Below are 22,098 nucleotides of genomic sequence, written 5' to 3'. Positions count from 1 at the left end.
GCACTAAGATAAACTTTAAATGCAACCACCCTTCTTGACCACTCGACAACAGGCGGTGGTTACAAGGGGAGCGACTATAAATTCACCCAATTGTGCCACTAATGTAGCTAAACTTAACAGAAATGCAAAATCACCAGAACAACAAGATGGTATAAATGGATCACGTGACCGCAACCATTTTGGGATGTTTATCGCGGACCTTATCGCGGACCTTATCGATAACGGCAGAAAAATTTCACTATGTTGCGAGACTCGTCCTATTCAAAACACACTCTTACCTCACAAAATGCCGGAGAAGGTTCGAACAGTGTTCGCCGACTCAGATAATGAGAAGGTAGAGAAAACGGATGCTCTTCCTCCCCAGGAAGAGCCCGCACGCAAGAAGAAGAGGAGCAAGAAGCGCAAGCTCGACGAGCCCGAGGCCCCGAAGGTCGCCGATCGCGATGCGCCTATTGAGCTCGCACCGTCCGTGAAGCAGACGACTATCCCGGAACCTGTGACTCAGATCCAGGAAAAGAGCGCGTCTCGTCCAAATGGTGCTCCGGTTTCCAAACCACACCCGAAATCGAAATCGAGACCCTTCACCGACACAAAAACCAATTTCACACCCTTGCGCGAGAAGGCTAAGGCATTGCTCGAGACACGGCGCAAACTCCCAGTCTTTGAGAATGCAGATCTGATCAGAAACAACCTCCGCGAACAAGATGTCATGCTTTTGGTCGGTGAAACTGGTAGCGGAAAGAGTACTCAGATTCCCCAGTTCCTTGTTGACGAGTTCTGGTGTCGGCCTGTGCCTACGGAAATAACACGGGACGGGAAGACCGAGAAGAAAATGGTTGGAGGGTGCATCGCTATCACACAGCCCCGACGAGTCGCTGCCATCTCGTTGGCGCGTCGTGTCGCAGAGGAAATGGGCACACCGCTTGGGTCCCATTCGCCGGCTAGCAAGGTTGGTTACTCTGTGCGATTCGATACATCGGTGTCGCCTAGTACTCGCGTCAAGTTCTTGACGGAGGGTATGCTGCTCCAGGAGATGTTGCATGATCCGTACTTGACCAAGTACAGTGCTATCGTTGTTGATGAGGTCCACGAACGTGGCATTAACGTTGATTTAACGCTTGGATTCTTGCGCAACCTTGTCTCTGGGTCTCTAGAAGGTCGAGGTGGTGTACCGCTCAAGGTGGTGGTCATGAGTGCTACTGCTGATATGGAGAGTTTGACTGGATTCTTCCAAGAGGGGTACAAGCTGCCCGAGACTGAAAAGAAAATCACCGATGGTGAGACCGATGCGGACAAAATGGACACTTCAAGTTCAAAAGATATTTCCATCTGTCATATCAAGGGTCGACAGTTCCCAGTGAAGACAATCTACTCGCCTGCACCTGTACATGACTTTGTGGATGCAGCACTGAAGACCATTTTCCAGATTCACCAGAAGGAGCCTATGCCAGGAGATATCCTGGTTTTCTTGACTGGTCAAGAAACCGTGGAGGCTTTGGAGCATCTCGTAAACGAGTATGCAATGGGCATGGACCCATCCCTTCCCAAGATCTTGGTTCTTCCTCTTTTCGCAGCACTTCCACAGGCTGCCCAACAGCGGGTTTTCGCCCCTGCGCCTCCCCGAACCCGCAAGATTGTTCTTTCCACCAACATCGCTGAAACATCAGTCACTGTGTCCGGCGTTCGGCACGTCATCGATTGTGGTAAAGCAAAGGTCAAGCAGTTCCGCTCTCGTCTCGGTTTGGATTCACTCCTGGTAAAGCCTATCTCCAAATCAGCTGCGATTCAGCGAAAGGGTCGAGCTGGTCGTGAAGCCCCTGGACAATGTTTCCGGTTATATACGGAGAAGGATTACTTGGCCCTTGACGAGACCAATACTCCCGAGATCCTGCGATGTGATCTTAGTCAAGCCTTACTTAATATGAAGGCCCGCGGTGTGGATGATATCGTTCGTTTCCCATTCCTGACTCGACCGCCACGTGAAGCGTTGGAGAAGGCACTTCTTCAGCTCCTGAATATCAACGCCCTCGAGGATACGGGGTCGATCAGTGCAGTTGGTCTTCATATCGCCAAGCTCCCCTTGACACCAACACTAGGTCGTGTGCTTCTAGCTGCAGCTGAGAACGGACATGAAGTTTTGATTGATGTTATCGATATCATCTCATGTCTGAGTGTAGAGAACATCTTCCTCAACACTACATCAGAAGAAAAGAAAGAAGCAGCAGAGACCGCACGTCGCGACCTATACCGGCGCGAGGGTGACCATCTGACAATGATGACTACCGTGCGAGTTTACGCCGCCGAACACGCTGACCGCAAGGCTTGGGCAGAGCGCCATCTTGTCTCGCATCGCGCGATGCAGTCTGTAATGGTTCGTATCCAGCACCCCATAATCACAACCTGAAATCAATCTAACGAAAGCACCCTAGGATGTCCGCAAACAACTTCGTACCCAATGCCGCCAAGCCAAGCTACTCACCAACGAAGCCCTGAACTCAAACAAACACCATGACCCATCACCAATCCTCATTCTCCAAAGCTTCCTTGCTGGATTCGCCACCAACACTGCGCGCCTCGTGCCAGATGGCAGTTACCGCACAGTGGTTGGAAACCAGACTGTCGCCATCCACCCTTCAAGTGTGCTGTATGGCAAGAAGGTCGAGGCGATCATGTACAACGAGTTCGTCTTTACCAACCGTAGTTACGCACGTGGTGTCAGTGCTGTCCAGATGGACTGGGTGGGAGAAGCCCTCGCTGGTTCGGATTGATTAGCCTGCGTCCCTATATCATAGACAATATACCCCTGCTACTTAGCGCCGTGACGTTACAAGCACCTATGTCCAACCATGTTGGTTAAGTTGCCATTTCGACCCCAAAACTGAACCAGTAATCCAAAGTTTCCTCCATTGTTGTCAGCATAATATAGGTCTGCTCTAGCCCCAGTTGTTGGGAGGGAGAAGACTCGCCCTGAAGGCAGGGCACAGCCAGATACCCAGTCCAAAGGTTAGCAAGGCAAGGTTTCAGGGCTGTTGCCTTTGTCGCTGTTGGTTGGGTGAAAGACCTCGGAGCCACCTCACGTTCGCACCTGGACATTTGCGACACAGCTTGGACCTATAGTTCTTCTCGTCTTGCTGGTGCGCAAGATTGCATGTGAGCTGACTCTGTTTAATATGTTGAGATGCTGATGACACTCTCGTCGCAACCTAGTCATGAGTTTCAGAGTCTGAGCTTGGGAAAGGTGATCAATCTTGACTTATCCAGAGCACTGCTTGCAACCACGAACCGTGATATAAAAACCCGAGCAACCTTCCATGTCCACTTCTTAGGGACATCGCCCCCATGCACACTGTCACTCAAATACTAGACCATTACCTGAAGATCTTCATCATCTTCCAAGGTTGTTAGTCGACATGAGCGGTGATCAGCGGTTCCAGTTTCCCAACAAACCCGGCCATCATGGGGGTAATGCGATAGAGACAGTTCAAACCGAAACGGAGTATCGCATTATAGAACCACCTTATCGCGCGAATTATGACGGACTATTCGCACTGAGTATTTCGGCGACTCGGCGGATGGAACCTAGAGAGCTGCACCAGGCTCTGCAGTTGTCAGAACTGCCTTTTTACCCAAGGCCCCCAATCGACAAAAACATCGGGACTAAGCTCTCCATCTTCCAGGACGGATTTTTGGAAGTCAAGGAGAGGGTCAACCCAATCCATCTGACGGACGGCAACTGCGAGACTCGCAAATGCGGCACGCAGCAAATTATCGCGACTGCAACACTAAGACAAACGCAAGAAGATCGCTTTGTTCACTGGGTGACTTCTGACAACGATTATCTCTGTCATGTCAGATACCACGACCTTCTGGATCATGAACAGCTCGCGGAGATCTGCATCAAGTACTTGCAGGACCTACATACTCTGTGGTGCACCGAACTGAGACCCATGGTTGAACTTTTGGACGTCAAGCGTGCTCGAAAGATAATGGAGGATGCTCACGAGAAATTTCCATTGCTTCTTTATGCCGTCGACTCGCTCTTCATCCATATCTCAGCCGCTTTCCGACCCTTGAGGCTTCAGGCCGTTGATTCTCGCGCCGAAGATTTGTTCAATCAGCTGGATAAAATATTTGAAGTGTGGAAATATTATTCTAGCCTCAAGGAGAGGTCTTTGGACCATGAGCCTCGTGCTACCAATGAATCATTGCTGGATCAGCTTGTCGAGCACGACATACTCCAAATTGTGTCGATTGCGATGAAGAATCTTGTTCAAGTTCGTGACTTCCCAGTTAAACAAGATCTCGGCCGTGCTCTGCATATTGCAGTGAACAAGGACCACTTTGAAATACTCGACTTGCTGCTCAATTCCGTGGGTCCAGGAAAATACTCTCAGCTCGTGTTCGAGACTCTACTCCCTTCAGCAGCCTTTAAAGGCAGTTTGCGGTCAGTTGAGTCACTGCTCCAAAATCGCGCAGATCACTCACACAAACGTGAGATCAAATGGAGTAAGAGATTCAATGGATCTGCTCTGATAGCGGCAATCAAATCACGGCATCGAAGCGCCATGCTGGTTCAAACTTTGTTGAACGCAGGGGCGGATCCCAATCGCAAGGGAGGTGGCCATGATGACCAGACTCCGCTACAAGCTGCCGTTGAGATGGGCTATAATCCCATCATCGAAGCTCTCAAGGCAGCCGGTGCAATGGTTCACGGCGACGAGTTGGCCTCCTTGATAAGTCTAGCAGAGAAGTCGGGCCACACAAACACATCCTTGCTGCTAAATCGGATATATAGACCACGCCAATGATGATTGGGTGGCGTTGCCGCAAATGAACAGCGAATCTACCATTGCAGATCCGACAAAAGCCTCGTTCACCGAGCCTTTTAACCCTTTGTGTGGTTAGTTAGGGAAGGGGATTGATTATGTGCTACTGCAGGCGATGTGGTGTGTGATCTTGGCGTTTGTCTATGCCACTCAGGATGTTTGCTTGCCCAAGTGTTCTTAGTTGTGGAGAGAGGAAATTAAAGAGTTTGAAAGAGGTCGCACACATAGGAAGTTAACCCAGATTGATCGACATTGTTCCCCGTACTCCGTACTCCATACTCCGTACTCCGTATCGCACTGCGTAGTCGATGTGACAGGTGAAATCCCACGTCACAGCGTCGATCCTGGTGACCCCTGTCAGCTGATGTTACCAGCACTGTCAGACTCCCCTGTTCAGGAGATGTGATATGATTTGATAACGATAAAACAAACAAAAGGAGTACGGAGAACAGGAAGAGAGGTGGCCTCATTCCGATGTCGGTTGCATCATCGGTGATCTGATCTGTCGGGCTGCATCTTCCGCTTATCAGCTAATCTCTACGCATCATCACTGCCCTTGCTTTGTTGCTTTTCTGCTTTCCCTTTTCCCTGTATTTTCTATTTTCTATTTTATAGTCTCTAGTATTATTTTCATACTTTATTCACTGTGTCTCTCGATCTCTATCTTCTGTGTTCCTTGACACCTCTTCACCGCTCTACTCACCTCTTCCCCGACGGCTGCGATCTCTCTTTGGAGGGCTCCACCGTTGAACACTCTCTGTTTTGCCATTAGATCAGGAACAGCATGGCCTTCCAGGTGCCACACGTTCCTCGCCGCAGGACTTCTTACTCGAGTCCTCGCCCGCCCACTCTCGATATTCCCCCTTCCTCACAGGCACAACCCGATGACGACACCGCCCAATGGGTCCTATTCTCACCGACCGCTCGCACGCACACGACCTCGACCGAGCGCACCCGGACTATAGGTGCCACTCGACTAAGTGATTTTGGTTCATTTGCCGCGACACGGTCAGCCACCGGAGCAGACGAGGACACCGATGCCCTCGATGATCAGTTGGATGAAGACGGGACCGAGTTGGACAGCCTGGATGAGGGATTACATGCCTTTCGGGCTCCGTCTTTGGGCCCAACATCCCCTACGCGGTTGGATCAGGGTCCACCAGCTATGCTTCCAGCCCATGATGGGCTAGGTAGCTTCCAAGCTTCTGGTCAGGCAGTCCAGGACCAATTATGGCAGCACGAACAATACAACCCGCAAAGGCTGTCTTACGCTCATTTGCAACATCGTCGTCGTTCAAGCGTGCAAAGGCATTTGGATAACGTCGGCGATGGGGAAGCAAATGTCGAAAGAGAGCGTTGGCAGCGCATCGAAGAGTGGCGTATGGATCAAAGTCGGGCTTTGTTCCAGGAGATCGAACGAGAGACTCGTCAGCGACGGACCAGTCGAGTCAGCCGGGTGAGCGTTGACCGCTCCGCTGAGCGCTCCGTCGATCATGCCACACAGTCAGATGTTGCCGATGCACCCCGAGACAATTCGCCTCCGGAAGGCGTGTCGAAGGAGGAAGAATCATTCTGGCGCCGCATCACGCGAAAGGTGATTCGCGACCTTCTCGGCATTGATGATGCCTTACTCTCGGTCATATTCGGGGAGTCTTTGCCGCTGGACGCGCAAATTGACAACCAAGAAGACACCCTTAACATGGAAGCAATACTGGCCCGCGAGCCTGAACCAGTGTACAATGATTCACCGCCATGGCAGAGCAAGGTACTTCAACATATCGCGCACGAACTGGGTGTTCTTGTTAATCAACTTTGTGAACACCCGGGCGCTTTTACGACTTATTATCAAATGACCAAAGATATATCCGCCGAATATGCTGGCATGTCACTAAACCGACTAGCAGACAGCAGCAGTTCCCAAGGACCTGGCGAGTCCTCTATGCCAACTGCTGTAGATACCACCGGCGAGTCCATGCTATCTCCACACTTCCTGCCTACTCTTCGCGACTCCAATCGGGAGCACGAGGCCCAATGGGGTATCGAGGATGACGACCCGAAGACATCTGGCCTGATGGCTGAATCCACCAAGCTCCACCAGGAAGCTGAGTATTGGGAGCGCGGCCTTGACGTCATGATGGTTTTCCGTTATCTCCGCAACCGCTTCAGTCGTCGAGGATACATGCCCAACGACTCTAGCACCAACACCAACGCCAACACGCCAACTCCACCGCGTCGAGCCCAAGATGCATCCCGTCGCGCTGCCATAATTCGGCATCACCATCCCCTTGTGGCGCGCGCCCACTCCCGCTCCCAAACACAAACTCGTCGCCAGTCGCAGTTTTCAGGTGTTACGAATCCCGCAGGTGTCTCATCGCCCCTCCTGCGACCTCATCTTCGCCGCCCTGGCTCCAGTTGTGCTAGCCAAAGTGCCAAGCTTTCGGCTATCTCCAGCCGACGGACTATGACAGGATCCAGTAGGAACTACTGGGATATCGGCGGTAGTGAAACCAATAGTGCTATTGGTGTCGGAGCTGGGCTCGGCATCTGGGCCGAGGCTTGAGTATTAACGCATCATACGGCACTAGCCGTACCCATCGTTCCCGATAGACGAACGTGGAGTTGGGCGGATGTTTTACGATGACTATGTACAGGCGCACTTTCTCTCTTTCTGCATGATCCCTCGACGACTGCGCAGTGTCTGACTTTAGAGCTTGTTTTTGAACCATTTGATGAGGGCGTTCTTGAGGTGCTTTTTTTTCGGCCATCTCTCCCATCAATATCCTGAAACTCTGAATAAATATACATACGGTTCAGTATTTGGACATATATCGAATTTTGCATCAGAATCAAGTCCTTTTTTTCCCCCGTCGTTTCTTTGTTAAGAGTGACGAGGCTCAGATTTCAAAGATTACGTGGGATATTAAACTAGCAACAGCTGGATCAATGAGTCAATCATTTGACCGGGACGTGTCCATCTGGGCATGAGCACGTACCCATCGTACGGGACATCTTCGCTCCATTTTCTCCCGAACCATGTCAGGCCCGAAACATGTCAGACCACCTGTCTGATTACTTTGCTGCCGCGACACCCCAGGCCAAGTCACCCGAAAGCTTAGGCTGTCCTTGGCTCTCCGGGACCGCAACATCAAAGTCTTGACGATCCGGGACCTCCAGCCCGGCCTCAAGATGATGTCTAACAAAGAGCAAAGAGACTCCATCTCGATATAACCAGGCATCCTCAGTTCTGCGCTGCCACCTCTCCACCTCCGCCCTCATATTTTCGAGAACACTCTGATACTGCGTGTCTTTTGCAAGGTTCCGAACTTCATTGGGATCGGCATTGATATCATATAGTTCCTCCGCAGGACGGAAGAAGTAATCTTTCAACAGCCTTGATCCAATCATTTTCGGGCTGGTATCGGCATTTCGAATCTCCTCCCATGTGAGTGAGCCATAAATGTCAGCTGCGAATGGGAAGTCAAGCCTCCAGGCAATGTTACGATGGTACTTGTAGCGCCGGTTACGCATCATGCGCGTAGGCCAGTAGTTGGTGACTTCATGGAAGGTGTGCGATCCAAATATCTCACCCCAGTCTTCGAGAGGAGAAGTTTCAACCAGCAGTGGAAGGAAAGATCTGCCGATGCGAGCCGGATTCTCGGGGCTAGGGTGGTTGGCGTATTCGAGAAGAGTGGGTAGGATATCGATGTATGAGACCATGTTTGGATTGACGATGCCGGCAGCTGATCCAGGGCATTTCACAATCATGGGTAGACTTACACCGGCATCGTACAGTGTTGTTTTGGAGTTGATGAAGGGAGGTCCGTTGTCACTGAGGAAGATGACGAGAGTATCGTCTGCTAACCCAGACCTGGCCAACCCCTCCATGACCATTCCAACGCCTTGATCCAGCCTCGAAATTGCTTTATAATATTCTGCGAATTCATAACGCACGCCAGGCAGGTCATTGACAAAATGCGGAATCTCCACATCATCAGGCGAGTAATCGACCTTCTTAACGCGAGGGTCATACTCGCCGTCATTACCGAAGCCGGATCGAGTCCAGTCCCGGTGAGGATCAATGAAGCCAATCGTCAAGAAGAATGGCTTGTCGTCATCTCGGGACTTGTCAAAGAACGTTGAGGCCTGATCTGCAACAGCTGCAACATCACGACTATCGCTTTCGGCCCGCATATCCCACGGGTACACATGAGAAGGCCCAACATGCACTTTTCCAATCAAGCCAGTTGTGTAGCCCTGCTTTGAGAAGAGAGAAGGTGCAGTCTCGGCATTATCAAAGGTCGTGAAGTGATGGCGGCCATTATGCAGCCCATATTGTCCATTTTGATGTGTGTGCAGGCCAGTGTAGATCACGGAGCGACTAGCGCTGCAGGAAGCAGTTGAAGTGAAAGCTTGATCGAATCTTGTTCCTTCAGACGCAAGTTGATCTAGGTTTGGAGTCTGGATCTTGGTATTTCCATAGCAGCCAAGTTGTTTGCCGAGATCGTCGGCGATCATGAGCAGAATGTTGCGCTTGGCCATAATTGCTATGCGGAATTTGTGAGCCTCTTGCGTGATTTGTTTTTAGACAAGCTCTCTCGGTGGTCTGCGGATCTAGCGTTATTCTTATTTAGTTTAACCTTACGAGCGCCGGATGTCGGCTTGCGTTGGGGTAGATGTACGGCTTTACGGATCTCGGCTGGAACTCGCGAAGCTCGCATATCGGACTTGTGATGGTTCCACTGTTATTCGCCATAGATAAAGATGAGCTCGTGATACAATCATCATGTGTGTAGTAGGATAAAAGATACTATGGTGTAATGCGGAAATCTTGGTGTGCCATGCGATCTGCACACCTAGAAACCTCAAACGACAATGGTAACCCACAAAGGCGTTCAACATTACAGTTCAGAATGAATAATGATGAAATAGATGAAATAGATTAAAGAATTAAGAGTTGTCTGTTGTGTATCTTGTTCGATCACTACTTTAAGAGCACAGGGTAATCTACCCCGACTTTATCATTGGTCAAGTCTTCCTTTGCTTGCTCGATATCAGCAGCCAACCGACTGGGCACATGCTCAGTCTTAAAAGCCCAGATACTGTGGTTACTGAAGATTTCGTCAATCTCCTCCAATGATTTCCCGCAGGTTTCTGGAAACAAGAGAAAGACATGGATCGCTGCAACTGTGCAGAAGGTTCCAAAAACGCAGTATATCTGGACAAATGTTAGAAAGTCAATATGGCTTCGATTTGTTAGACTAGACCAACCTTCCATTGAATGTTCTGAAACCCGGGTGGCGTGAAGAAGGTTAGAGCAAAGTTGCAAGCCCAGTTGAAAAATGTAGCCAGAGAGACAGACTTGCTGCGGATGTAGAGAGGAATAATCTCGGGCGGATAGGCCCAGCCCAGAGGTCTGTAAAAAAAAGTATCAACGTCAGTTCAGTAGTTCAACTTGGAAGCAGATTCGAAATAATTACCCCCATGTTGGTGCATATGCGGCAATGAACAAGTAGGAGCATGCGATTATTGCCTTAGAAGCTTTGCCATTGGTGACTCTCCATGTGACCGTGGGAGAGCCCTTCAGCCCGCCGGGGACATGTTCCCCATATGATGCCATCAAGCCTGCTTGAGTGAATTGAAGGACCGCCATAGCAAGAGCACCTGCAATGAAGAGACGCCGGCGTGGAAGACGATCGATGAAGATCAGCGCTGGAAGTGTCATGAGCACGTTAATGACATATTGAATAGTTGCAGATAGCAAAGCGTTGTTGCCCGTTAATCCAGCCATCTATATACCTGTTAATCTTGCAATCAATTTTGATGCTTAGACACGAAACTGACCTGAAAGATATAGACAATGTAATACATCATGGCATTTGTTCCACTGAGTTGAGACCAGATATGAGTGAATATACCACAATGAACTCGAATAATATTCCGAGAGTTGAAGACCGCCATCCAGGATGTAGTTTCATATTGAGGCTCAAACCTTCGAATTGGTCAGTAGGCAAGGCTAGATATGGGTCTCTTCTGCGGACTCACTCGATCTTTTCACGAATTTCCGCAGTCTGCGCAATTACGATTGGATCCAGGATGTCCCCTTTTGCATGTAAGCGCGCGAGTATCTCTTCTGCTTCTTCCCATCGGTCCTGGGTGGCCAACCACCGCGGAGACCGGGGCATCATGGGGAGGAAAGCCAGCAGGACAATAGCAGGGATCATTTGAAGTCCCCAGGGAAGACGAAAGACGGCATTGGTGCTCATAAATGACGATCCGTAGGAGATGAAATACATTATCAAAATCTGGAAGAAAATTAGCCATTTCATCTGCAGGGGGGGTCAAAGGTTTACCAACTCCCCAAGTAATCATCCATTGCTGCAAACTTAGAAGCCTACCACGCTGATGTGGAAGACTGATTTCGGCGATGAGGATTGGACTATAAAAGAATGTTAGAGGTAGTGGCAAAATATGCGAACAATATCTTACCCTTGGCTGGTGAGAATTCCCACAGCAAAACCATTGATGACACGCGAGACGATCAGCATAGCAACATTCTGCACAGCAGACATCAAGGTAGAGCCAATCAGCCACAGGATGCAGGCAATGAAAAGTGAGTCGCGACGACCATATCTGTCACTGGTCCAAGAAGAAAAAAGAGACCCAAGCAATGAGCCACCAGCCATACTGGCCGTAATACCACCCTGTGCTACCGGGTTTGGCTTCTGGAAGTAGGACTTGTACTGATCGGTGCCAATGATGGCGGACATGCTTGAGACATCGAACCCTTGAATCAGGCCACCGATGGTCGCCAACCCACTCACGATGTAGACATTGCTGAGCTTTGGTAGTTGGTCCATTCGTGCACGCTTCGGAGGATTGTGAACACAGCGAGAAAAGCCCACGAAACACAGCAAAGAGTGCCATACGTCTGGGACCCCGGATTTTTATGTAGCTCCACTCGCTGCGATCAGATATTCAAAGTTTCCCTCGCCGCCCAATAAGGATGGTTCCGATGCCGATACCCGTCACAGCAACCGGTATCCGAAGACCTCAGTCGCCAGCGGGTCAAACGTCAAATGGCGACACTATGGTGAGATCGGGACTATGGGCTCTAGATTTGACTGAGTATACGAGCTTGATATGCTGATATTCCGTTTATCATTTTTGGCCGGAGAAATCGATAGTTGCGGTGAGCACCAAGGCAAGGAGAGCAAGGGATGTCACTAACAAAAAGCGTCAATACATCCTAGCTAGCTCAAGCTTGAGCCTCAGAATCCACACCCCGCAATGGAAGGATGTCAATAGTACTATCAAGATCCACCTGTCAAGTAGTAAACATGCCCACGGGCGAGAGCTTTCCTCAACGTCAATTGAGTTTTGCCATGGTTCCCCGCCACAGCCGAGATCCAAGCGACACCCGCTCTTCGCTTCTATTCTTCCTTCTCTGCTCTCGCTTTCGATTTTGATTTCTGCGTCGGCACTCGGCATATCATGTTATCGTGGAGTGGAGATGGGGAATCCCCGGCGACATCTCGGCAGGAAAACGCGTCTGCAAGCACGCGTAGATCTCGATCAGGTTAGCTCGGCCTGTCATTCCGCGCCAAGAAGTACATGCAGGGGACTAACGACTTGAGAATCCAGGCTGTCTGCTATGTCGTGCACGCAAAGTCAAATGTGATGAGCGCTGGCCAACATGTTCAAACTGTGAGCGTCTGAAACTAGAATGTCCCGGTCATCCGGGTCGAGGTGGCTTTGCCACGAGAATTCCCAGAAATTCTAGACGGGATTCAACACTGACCCAGGCTGGGACCACTCGCCATCGAGTCTCTAAATCATGCTATGCTTGTCGCGTTGCAAAGTCGAGGTGCTCAGGGGGAGATATTTGTACCCGATGCACTCGAAGAAATTTTGAGTGCACATATAGCATAGGTCGCCTGCAGAAAGCACAGAGCAAACCGACATCTGAAACGCACGATGAAGTTCGTGGATCGCCAAACTCCAATGATGCCCAAGGTCATATTCATACAATCAAGTCACACATGCAGCTACCCGAAAGCGCAGATGACTCTACATCATGGTAGGGGCCTCAACACACTTTGGCAAGTCAATATCAGTGTTAACTTGCCCAGGCTTTTTGCACCATATTTACCTGATAAGCGACGCATAATAATTTTGGTTGAGCAATATTTTGCTCATGTTCACCCCTTGCGTTGTTTCGGGTTTGTGCATAAGCCTTCGTTTATGCAACGATTGGATGAGGATTTGGAATTTTGCAGGGATGAAGAGTCACTTCTCCACATTATATGCGCACTTGGGGCAAAGTGAGTAACGTTTTCACCAAACAGCGTTGGTGCTAGATTTAACATCACTAGATTCTTGGCGCTCGATCATCTTTTTCGACTCTCGCCTGAGTTGGTTCTCGCTGCGGGCAATCAGTGGGCGAAAACCGCAAAATCTCGAGTTTTGGCGGATTTAGACGACCTGAACATTGAAAAATTGATGGTAGGATCATACCACAGCGCTTGATCCATTTGTTGAAGAACCAAAACTAACCAAACTTTATCAGACTGCAATCCTTCTTTACGACCATGACCTTCGAGTGGGAAGTTACGCAAGTGCATTTATCCTGAGCGGTATCACGGCCAGGATCTCCCAAGCGCTGCAACTCAATCTCGAGAGCTCTGCTGATATCCTATGTGATTCCAAGTCCACCTCCCCAATAACCAATGAGTCCAAGCGACGCATGATGTGGAGTTGTTATGTTATGGATAGCTGGGTGGGTAGCGGTGTCAACCAGCTCACACTCCTTGAAGATAAAGATCTCAAGATCCAGCTTCCCTGCCATAGCCACAACTTCTCTCTGGGAACACCTTGCATTACTGAGACATTGGACGAAGGTAAAGTACTTGGATTTATATCGCAAGAGCAAGTTCCTTTTCAACCCACTCAAAATATGGGGATCGAGGCTTATTTCATTCGCCTTGTGAGCATCCGCAAACGAGTCCTTAGGTAAGACAATTCGACCACAGTGTCAAAAACGCAAATTTCTTTGGTTTCTGACGCTTGAGATAGATATGTGAAACACCTTGATACGTCCAGGCCACCCTGGGAGCCCGAATCAGAATTCCAACAGCTGAAACGAGACTTCGTATCTTGGAAGCGATGTTTACCTCAAAATCTCAAATGGCATTCAGGCGCGATTTGGGCGCGCAAAGAATCATCACAGTTGGGAGCACTAACCCTACTCTGGTGTACTTATCATCAAACACTTGTTGATCTGTATCGGATCGGCATGCCAACTTTGTTTCGTATAAGGCGATATGTTGAATTTCCATTGGAGCAGCAAAATTTTCTGGATGACTGCCGCAGAGTCTGCTTTAACAGTGCTCGAGAGGTCTCGAGAATCATTGTGGAGGCCTCGAGGCATGGTATATACGCCCTGGCAGATACCTGGCTATGCATCATTGCGCATGACAGTACCAAGGTGATGCTATACTATTTCAAGCATATAACAGATTCTCCAGCTGCTTTAAGCCCATCTGAAGCAGAGGAAACGACGGTTCTGGTGCAAAGGAATCTCGAGGCAATCATGCAGATGAGATCTCTTGTTGCGACCGCGGAGCATTGTGTATGTTCAACACACCAGAAGAACTCTCTCTTTTGAGACATTATCGCTGACAGATTGACTAGTACCATTCTGTTATAAAAATGATTATTGCCGCAGGTCTGCGTCCTCAGCTTACACACGTCTCAACAGATGACCAAGACCAACCAGAAAACGATGAGGCGTAAGATTTTTTCAAACTGATGCGAAGGAATATGGGCACTGACACCACAATCAGATCTTCCGATTCACAATCACCTGTTCAGGAGTCCCCAGAGGCCGTCTTGAATCCCCTTGCAATCTATCGCATGGCTCGAACAGCTTTGCATGGTAAGGATCCACGAGGGTCCGCATCCAACTCTTCTTTAACTAGCACGACGGCATCTCCTGGTACATTCCAATCGCGAGCAGCGAGACGACAATCAAACCATACTCCGCATGTGACAAATTTGCTGCCAAGTTCTACAACCGAGCATCCGCAACAGACACCCATATCGCGACCCCATGGATCTGGCGTAGTCCAAGCATTTGACAACGCCCCTGTTTTATCCAGACCTGAATATCAGTCACTAGGCTCCGATCCTTTCCCGCAGTTCCGGCAATTTGGTACTAATGGCTCATGGGATCCCGCTGAAATGGCTGTGATGAATATGTTGAATGATGGGGTCACTCCCTGGACTGCAGAATATCTGACGGACGGCCAATCGGGCGTTGATCCATTCTTGTTTCCATTCTAAATCTCCTGCTGCTACATATGTGTACATATTTTTCTGTCTGATACCTATCAACACTTCTCCGTGCGGGTCCCAGGTGCCCAGGTGAGAAACCCACACCACTTACAAGGTTGTGTGACTCGCCGATGGCTAACAGCTGGGGATCCAGGCTGTGGCTTTCTCCTCCTGTGTACTTCTTTATTTTCTTCATTTCCAGAAAACTGTCAAAATTCACGTTGCACACCTAAAATCATGTGATTCTCTCAAGCTTGAACATTGATTGGAAGAACGACGCTCCGGGCTTCCGCAAAGGGCCGCACTGCATGCTGCTGAATGACCCTCACTTGGTGACTCGAGACCCAAGATAGAAAATGCCAAGATGAGATCCTATCGTCTATAAATGACCTTGACACAGAGACATCTCTTCTCGGAGCCCTTTGTACACTTGATCGAGCAAAATGACGGAAGCGTCTGCTTTGGAATATGACTTTGTGGTGATCGGTGGTGGAACTGCTGGAAACGTTGTTGCTGGAAGGCTCGCTGAGAATCCTACAGTGAGAGTATTGGTGATTGAGGCCGGTGATGGGTTGATATATCGCCCCTGTGTGGTCATTCAAGACTGACACATTGACAGAGATCCAAATCAAATCCCTGAGATCACGACTCCCGCTCGAGCCTTCCAGCTCAGAAACAGTCGCTATGACTGGGCATACCAAACAACTTTTGTGGACAAACCAGATTACGAGCGCATTGAAAAGCAGAATACCCGTGGGAAAGTTCTTGGTGGGAGTAGTAGTCTGAACTACTTCACTTGGCTACGTGGGAGTAATGGAACTTTTGATGCTTGGAAAGGATATGGCGGCGATCAGTGGACCTGGGATACTTGTAAGGAGTATTTTGAGAAGGCAAGCACAGAGATCCCCGGAGATATCGCGCTCTTTCACTGACTTCTGATGTTGTAGCCCGCTTCATACCACGACGATCATAAAATGTACGATCCTGTCTTTTCGAAGATTGGTCAAAATGGCCCGTTGCATGTTTCTCATGCAGACCTGCTCCCGGAGACCGAGTCTTTCCGACAAGCACTAACGAAAGCATGGACGGGCGAAGGCCATATAGTGAGGGAAGACATATATGATGGCGAGGTGCACGGCCTCACCCATTGCATCAGCACCGTCTACGGAGGTGTTCGATCAAGCAGTGCGGTGTATGTGAGTGGCAAGGATAATATTGATTTCATGTTTTCGAGTGTTGCAACAAAAATCAATTTCGAGGGTTCGGAACAAGATTCGGGGGCCGCGCCAGTCGCGGCAAGTGTCATCGTTGTCGATGGAAGCCAACGCCAACAGACTGTGCGGGTCACAAAAGAGGTTATACTTTCGGCAGGTGTTTTTGAAACACCAAAACTTTTGATTCTTTCCGGCATCGGCCCAAGACGTGAATTGACCCGCCATGGCTTGCAGCCTGTGATAACCTCCGAGCATGTGGGTGAACATTTGCTTGATCATCCTATTCTTCCTCATGTTTTCAGATTGAAAGATGGGGTTGGTCTGGATCACATCCTCCTCCGGGAGGGAACTCACCACAATAACGCGATGGCACGGTATGAGGAGAGCAAGACAGGACCTTTAGCAAGTGGACTTCTTGAGATGGTGGCCTTTCCACGAATCGATGAAAGGCTTATGCAATATGAGCAATATCGCAAAGCCAAGCAAGAGAATGGTGACAAGGATCCATTCGGTCCTGAAGGTCAACCTCATTTTGAGATTGTTTTCGTGGTAAGTCAACTTTCAACAGGGTCAGCGATAGTTCTGATCTAACGGGACAAGCCCATGTTCTGTGATGCCTTCCAGTGGCACTTTCCTATCCCACCAGAAGGAGACTGGTTGACCGTTATCGTCGATCTCCTACGCCCACAGTCAAAGGAAGGATACGTCAGACTAAACACGACAGATCCACGAGAACAACCAGATATCAATCTGAATTATTTTTCCAATGAGCTTGACATTCTTGCTCTGAGAGAAGGTGTTCGATACATCGACGAGATATTGATGGAGGGGGGTGGGATGAAAGATATAATAAGGGAAGACTATCCATGGCCGATGCCCCGCGAGTCTGATGAAGAGATGGATCGACTTGTCATGGATCGAGCACAGACTAAATATCGCAAGTGAGGTTCTGAAAACACTACAAACATAGCTCACTGCTTTAGATCCATGTGGTACTGCTCGGCTCTCTCTGGATATTCTTCAGGGGGTAGTTGACTCTGAGCTGAGGGTACACGGGGCCACGAATCTGCGCATCATTGATGCCTCTGTGATTCCGATCATACCTGATTGTCGAATTCAGAATACTGTCTACATGATCGCAGAAAAGGTACGTCATCGCCATGTGGCCTTTTGGGTCATTTTACTAATTAGAGGATGTCAGGGTGCCGATATGGTCAAGAAGTGCTATCCAGAATGGTATGATTAGTTCCGATGTATCATTGCTCGGCGATATGAAATTATTGAAGTTTGTGAGGTTGAAAGGTCTAGCTGCCCAAAATTACTAGCAAGTCCAGAAAAGGAAAGCGTCCACGGCACGTGTGAAACGCGGGGTAGATAAACATTTAGACTAGTCCCAAAGTAGTCTAGTGCTGTTATCAGATAATGACTTCTGTCTGCTCAACAAAATAGGCAAGTTACGGAGAAAGCTGCTAGTGTGTGTATCTTTGGTCGGAATGATGTCCAGCGTATCGCAACTCCACTTGGGGGTGCATATTCGCAATCATGGGTCTATAAAGATCACCGTCTCGTTATTTGGAAGACCACATTCATTTTGATAACCTCGAGACACTCTTCATCATGAGCTCCATCGACACAGAACAGAGATACGATGTCCTCATCATCGGAGCCGGTCTTTCTGGTGTTTGCGCACTTTACAATTTCCGAAAGCGCTTCCCAACCTGGCGTGTAGGTGTTTTGGAAGGCGCCGACAACGTTGGAGGAACCTGGTATTGCAACCGCTACCCCGGCGCCCGAGTTGACACTGAGTCTCTTTCCTACGCCTACTCATGGGACAAAGATCTTTTGAATGAATGGAGCTGGAAAGATTCCTTCTCGACTCAGGCAGACGTTCTCCGCTACATTGAGCATGTGTGTGCCAAACACAACCTAAACAAAGATATCCAATTCAACACACGGGTCAAGACGGCTCGATGGCAGGAAAAGAACAACACCTGGCTATTTTGTGATGAGAATGGTCAATTCCACCGGACTCGCTTCTTTGTCAGTTGTATGGGCTTCCTCTCCACCCCCACGCTCCCTGCTATTCCCGATATCGAGAAGTTCGAAGGCGAAGCCTTTCACACCTCCCGTTGGCCAAAGAACTTTGACATGGGTCGTGGTTTGGCAAATAAGCAAATTGGAGTGATCGGTACCGGCGCGACTGGTATCCAAACCATCACAGCGGTTTCAAAGGAGCCCGTCAAGTCATTGAGTGTTTTCCAGCGCACTGCCAACTGGTCAGCTCCACTTCGCAACGAGCCTATTAGTCCACAGCAGATGGAGCAACATCGCAGAGACTATCCCGATCTATTCAAGCTATGCGCCGAGACACCCACTTGTTTCATGCACCAGGCCGACCCACGAAAGTCCCTCGAAGTATCCTCGGAAGAGAGACTGGCATTGTGGGAAGAGATTTACGCAAAGCCCGGCTTCGCTAAGTGGCTTGGTACGTTCAGCGACACTTACAACAACCGTGAAGCGAACAAACTCTACTCCGACTTCATGGCCAGTAAGATCCGAGCCAGAGTTCACGATCCCAAGATTGCCGATAGCTTGATCCCCAAGAACCACGGTTTCGGCACACGACGAGTTCCTCTCGAGAGCGGCTACTTTGAAGTATACAACCAGCCCAATGTACACCTCGTCGATCTCCAGAAGTCTCCAATCGAGCGCGTCACAAAGAACGGTATTGTCACTTCAGACGGAAAGACACATGAGCTGGACGTTTTGATCTACGCCACTGGCTTTGATGCCATCACCGGTGCATTCAACTCCGTCGACTGGCAAGGGAAAGATGGACGACCTCTTCTTGGGTCCAGTGATACCAAGGAAGGCGAGAACGCGATTTGGCTGGACCACCGTCCACGCACATACTTGGGCATGACAGCTTGCTCTATGCCTAACATGTTTATGGTCCTGGGCCCCCACCAGCCCTTTGGAAACGCCCCTCGAACCATTGAGCATGCTGTTGAAGTTATTTCCGACCTCTTGCAGCACTGCAAAGACAACAACTACGCCTATGTGGAACCTACTACCGAGGCAGTTGAGTCATGGACTGATCACGTCATTGAATGCAGCAAAGGAGCACTGTCGAACGAGATCGACAGTTGGATGACTGGTGTGAACAAGAATGTCAAGGGCAAGACTGTGCGGAGTGTGGCAAGATACGCAGGTAATGCGGTCGAATATCGTCGGAGGTGTGCAGAGTCCAAGGCTGCTGGCTGGAAGGGATTGGCATTTGCACAACTTTCAACAGCTGCCAGGCTTTGAGTTGTGCACACGATGGCTTCTTGTCTCTGTTGTTCTCCGGATGCTAGATCTCAATACAAAAAATTTACCCCTTGTCACACAGAACATGTGGCTGCTCATGGAAAGCATGATGCTCTAGCCAAACTCAGTAGTGTATGGTATCTTATCCTTTCAAATTCAAACAAACCTGTACCTAAAATTAGACCGCAGCGTCTGAGTCTTCATGGCTGATAAGCTTCGAGCTGCCGCATTTCCCCCATTCCGAGTTTGACCCAAAGCGATCAATTCGCTTCTGAAAATGACTTAAACCAATCCACTGCAACCACAGAAAGCAGGTGGAGGACCCGCAGTACGGAGTAGGCTTGGGGGGCAAAGTGCTGTGTACAATTAAGGCTGGATGCACCTAGCGCGAGGGGGAGGGGGCAGGATCACTAGATGCACTTAAGACGGGCGCAAGAAGAAATGACGAAGTGTCTCAGCAGAGAACATGCCATGGGCCGACGAGTTTCTTGTTTCGGGTCTGATCGTCGCCAAGACATGCGGCTATACAAACACAGTGTGAAAATGGCTTCTTCAACTGCTTCACAATTCGTCCATGTTTGATACTCTCTGGGATTCGCATTTTCTCTGAAATTCTGTATGAGTAAAGTTTCAACAGACATCTTCCAGCACGAGCTGTCAGATTATCAGCAAGGAAATCTTGAGCTTTTCGAAAGGATAAAACCGCCCCCAAAATCCCCAGTGGAGACAGTTGGTTCCCCCAAGTGACATTTGGATTGGATGAAATCGCGAGGCTGAAGCTGGCCCCCTTCTCAATTTAGCGTCAAGTCCCACTCTGGACCCTGGACACCTCACATGATGGGGCCATCGTGGTGAAGCGTTTGCTTTCACCCTAACTTGTGCTTAACTCCGCCAACGTTCCATGCCATGAGATTCAACGCCATTTACTTTCAAGTGCAGCTTCTGCTCAAACAACCTGCAGTAAGACTTCTTATCGTGGCAAGCTTCATATACCTTGTCGCCTTCCAGTACTGTCGAATTCATTTTTGGCGCGATCCACACTCGGCATTCTTCGACGACCGAGACGTCTACGATTGGAAGTACAGTTTGTTACGCGAGCACCAAGCCAACCACTTCCTCTCGATCTATGATGCACCATCCGGAGGCAGCGATGTTGTTTCAAGCGAAGGAGACCCACTGGTGTGCGCGGCACTAGCTACCGTCAGACGCAACAAAGACGACTATCTTGGAGCAACGATAGGCTCTATGTTAAGCGACCTTGATCCTCGCGAACGCCGAGCTCTCCATTTGTCAATATTATTTGCAAACACTGATCCTACCCAGCATCCAAGATGGGGTCAAAGATGGCTGGACCGTCTCGCAGATTCGGTATCAACGTACAATGTCTCAGCAGAGGAGTTTGGCCGTCTTCAGATGTTAGAAGAGACGGGCAACTTCCACGAAAAGGGTGTCTAGTAAGTTCATGTTCAACTCCAATCATGTGGTGCACCATTTATCTGACTTAAATTAGTGACTACGTTTATCTACTCAACCAATGCCTCGAGACGGAGGCCCCGTATATCTTCATTCTCGAAGACGACGTGATGTTCGCCGATGGGTGGCTAGTCAAAACCCTGAACAGTCTTTATAAACTGTCGCATGGCCCAACCGATCGCCAAGAATCATGGATCTACCTGCGCCTCTTCTTTACCGAGACTGCGCTCGCATGGTCTGATTCGGACTTTTGGTACCGCAATATGCCACTGGCCTTCGGTCTGGCGATTGGGTCCACATACGCTTTCCTGCTGATGATCCGACGGCACATACCTACTCGCTACACCTTCGGATATTGGACTATTGGTGCCATGTGCTTGATAGTCACTCCTGCTTTCACCGCACTTCTGTATATGATCGGAAAGTACTCTCTTTTTCCGCTACAGGGCATAGTGGAAATGAACGACCGTGGGTGTTGTACACAAGGACTAGTGTTTCCTCGTGAGCAGGTACCAGCTTTGGTGGCCCACTTAGAAGAGAAGAAGGCTGGACAGACAGATACCATCATTGAGGAATATGCCAGTGAAAAGAATTTGATGAGGTACGCACTTGCACCTCAGCAATTACAACATGTGGGGCTGCAATCTAGTCGCAACAATCTTGAAATCCACACCAAAAGCACATGGGCCTTCTGGTTCGAGGAAAATGATGCATCGGATTTGAAGAATGAGCATGAGCGACTTTTAGCCGCAAGCGATGATGAATGGCGCCTGATTTAGAAATTATGGGACATTCATCGCAGACAGCATATAGAAAGGAATCACAGACAGCCTTGACGATCAGGGTCAATCTATGATGGAATGATCGAGTTGATTTTGTTTCCATTCATATAAATAAGGAGTGCCATTGCGCTTAAACCAGAATGCTTGAATTCGAGTGTTGAA

At 49.3% G+C, this 22,098-nt stretch overlaps 9 protein-coding genes across 9 annotated transcripts; 7 read left to right on the top strand and 2 right to left on the bottom strand.

Annotated features, from left to right (window-relative positions):
- Nucleotides 1–286: 286 nt before the first annotated feature.
- N7506_007815 (putative ATP-dependent RNA helicase (Hrh1)) lies at nt 287–2,768 on the top strand (the record flags this gene model as incomplete). The annotated part of the gene is made up of 2 exons (XM_056957108.1): nt 287–2,371; nt 2,430–2,768. The coding sequence occupies 2 exons, from the start codon at nt 287–289 to the stop codon at nt 2,766–2,768; spliced, it is 2,424 nt and encodes an 807-aa protein (XP_056811442.1).
- Nucleotides 2,769–3,410: 642 nt separating this feature from the next.
- On the top strand, nt 3,411–4,808 carry N7506_007814 (ankyrin repeat domain-containing protein; the record flags this gene model as incomplete). Its single annotated transcript, XM_056957107.1, has 1 exon — nt 3,411–4,808. The coding sequence occupies one exon, from the start codon at nt 3,411–3,413 to the stop codon at nt 4,806–4,808; it is 1,398 nt and encodes a 465-aa protein (XP_056811441.1).
- Nucleotides 4,809–5,610: 802 nt separating this feature from the next.
- Nucleotides 5,611–7,386, top strand: N7506_007813 (uncharacterized protein; the record flags this gene model as incomplete). The annotated part of the gene is made up of 1 exon (XM_056957106.1): nt 5,611–7,386. One exon carries the CDS (start codon nt 5,611–5,613, stop codon nt 7,384–7,386), a length of 1,776 nt encoding a protein of 591 aa, XP_056811440.1.
- A 509-nt stretch (nt 7,387–7,895) lies between these two features.
- On the bottom strand, nt 7,896–9,365 carry N7506_007812 (sulfatase family protein; the record flags this gene model as incomplete). Its single annotated transcript, XM_056957105.1, has 1 exon — nt 7,896–9,365. The coding sequence occupies one exon, from the start codon at nt 9,363–9,365 to the stop codon at nt 7,896–7,898; it is 1,470 nt and encodes a 489-aa protein (XP_056811439.1).
- A 442-nt stretch (nt 9,366–9,807) lies between these two features.
- Nucleotides 9,808–11,683, bottom strand: N7506_007811 (sugar porter family MFS transporter; the record flags this gene model as incomplete). Its single annotated transcript, XM_056957104.1, has 7 exons — nt 9,808–10,041; nt 10,095–10,239; nt 10,304–10,614; nt 10,668–10,815; nt 10,869–11,128; nt 11,181–11,262; nt 11,313–11,683. 7 exons carry the CDS (start codon nt 11,681–11,683, stop codon nt 9,808–9,810), a joined length of 1,551 nt encoding a protein of 516 aa, XP_056811438.1.
- Nucleotides 11,684–12,865: 1,182 nt separating this feature from the next.
- Nucleotides 12,866–15,167, top strand: N7506_007810 (fungal specific transcription factor domain-containing protein; the record flags this gene model as incomplete). The annotated part of the gene is made up of 7 exons (XM_056957103.1): nt 12,866–12,903; nt 12,956–13,147; nt 13,199–13,328; nt 13,393–13,835; nt 13,899–14,454; nt 14,517–14,614; nt 14,669–15,167. 7 exons carry the CDS (start codon nt 12,866–12,868, stop codon nt 15,165–15,167), a joined length of 1,956 nt encoding a protein of 651 aa, XP_056811437.1.
- Nucleotides 15,168–15,601: 434 nt separating this feature from the next.
- On the top strand, nt 15,602–17,618 carry N7506_007809 (GMC family oxidoreductase; the record flags this gene model as incomplete). The annotated part of the gene is made up of 6 exons (XM_056957102.1): nt 15,602–15,729; nt 15,778–16,048; nt 16,106–16,921; nt 16,973–17,309; nt 17,356–17,519; nt 17,574–17,618. 6 exons carry the CDS (start codon nt 15,602–15,604, stop codon nt 17,616–17,618), a joined length of 1,761 nt encoding a protein of 586 aa, XP_056811436.1.
- A 371-nt stretch (nt 17,619–17,989) lies between these two features.
- On the top strand, nt 17,990–19,681 carry N7506_007808 (flavin-containing monooxygenase; the record flags this gene model as incomplete). The annotated part of the gene is made up of 1 exon (XM_056957101.1): nt 17,990–19,681. The coding sequence occupies one exon, from the start codon at nt 17,990–17,992 to the stop codon at nt 19,679–19,681; it is 1,692 nt and encodes a 563-aa protein (XP_056811435.1).
- Nucleotides 19,682–20,587: 906 nt separating this feature from the next.
- On the top strand, nt 20,588–21,933 carry N7506_007807 (uncharacterized protein; the record flags this gene model as incomplete). The annotated part of the gene is made up of 2 exons (XM_056957100.1): nt 20,588–21,135; nt 21,192–21,933. The coding sequence occupies 2 exons, from the start codon at nt 20,588–20,590 to the stop codon at nt 21,931–21,933; spliced, it is 1,290 nt and encodes a 429-aa protein (XP_056811434.1).
- Between the last annotated feature and the right edge of the window lie 165 nt (nt 21,934–22,098).

The sequence above is a fragment of the Penicillium brevicompactum genome (assembly GCF_028827555.1).
Source record: "Penicillium brevicompactum strain IBT 35665 chromosome Unknown utg000005l_segment0_segment0, whole genome shotgun sequence".
Lineage (NCBI taxonomy): Eukaryota > Fungi > Ascomycota > Eurotiomycetes > Eurotiales > Aspergillaceae > Penicillium > Penicillium brevicompactum.
This window is presented reverse-complemented; position numbering and strand designations above follow the sequence as displayed.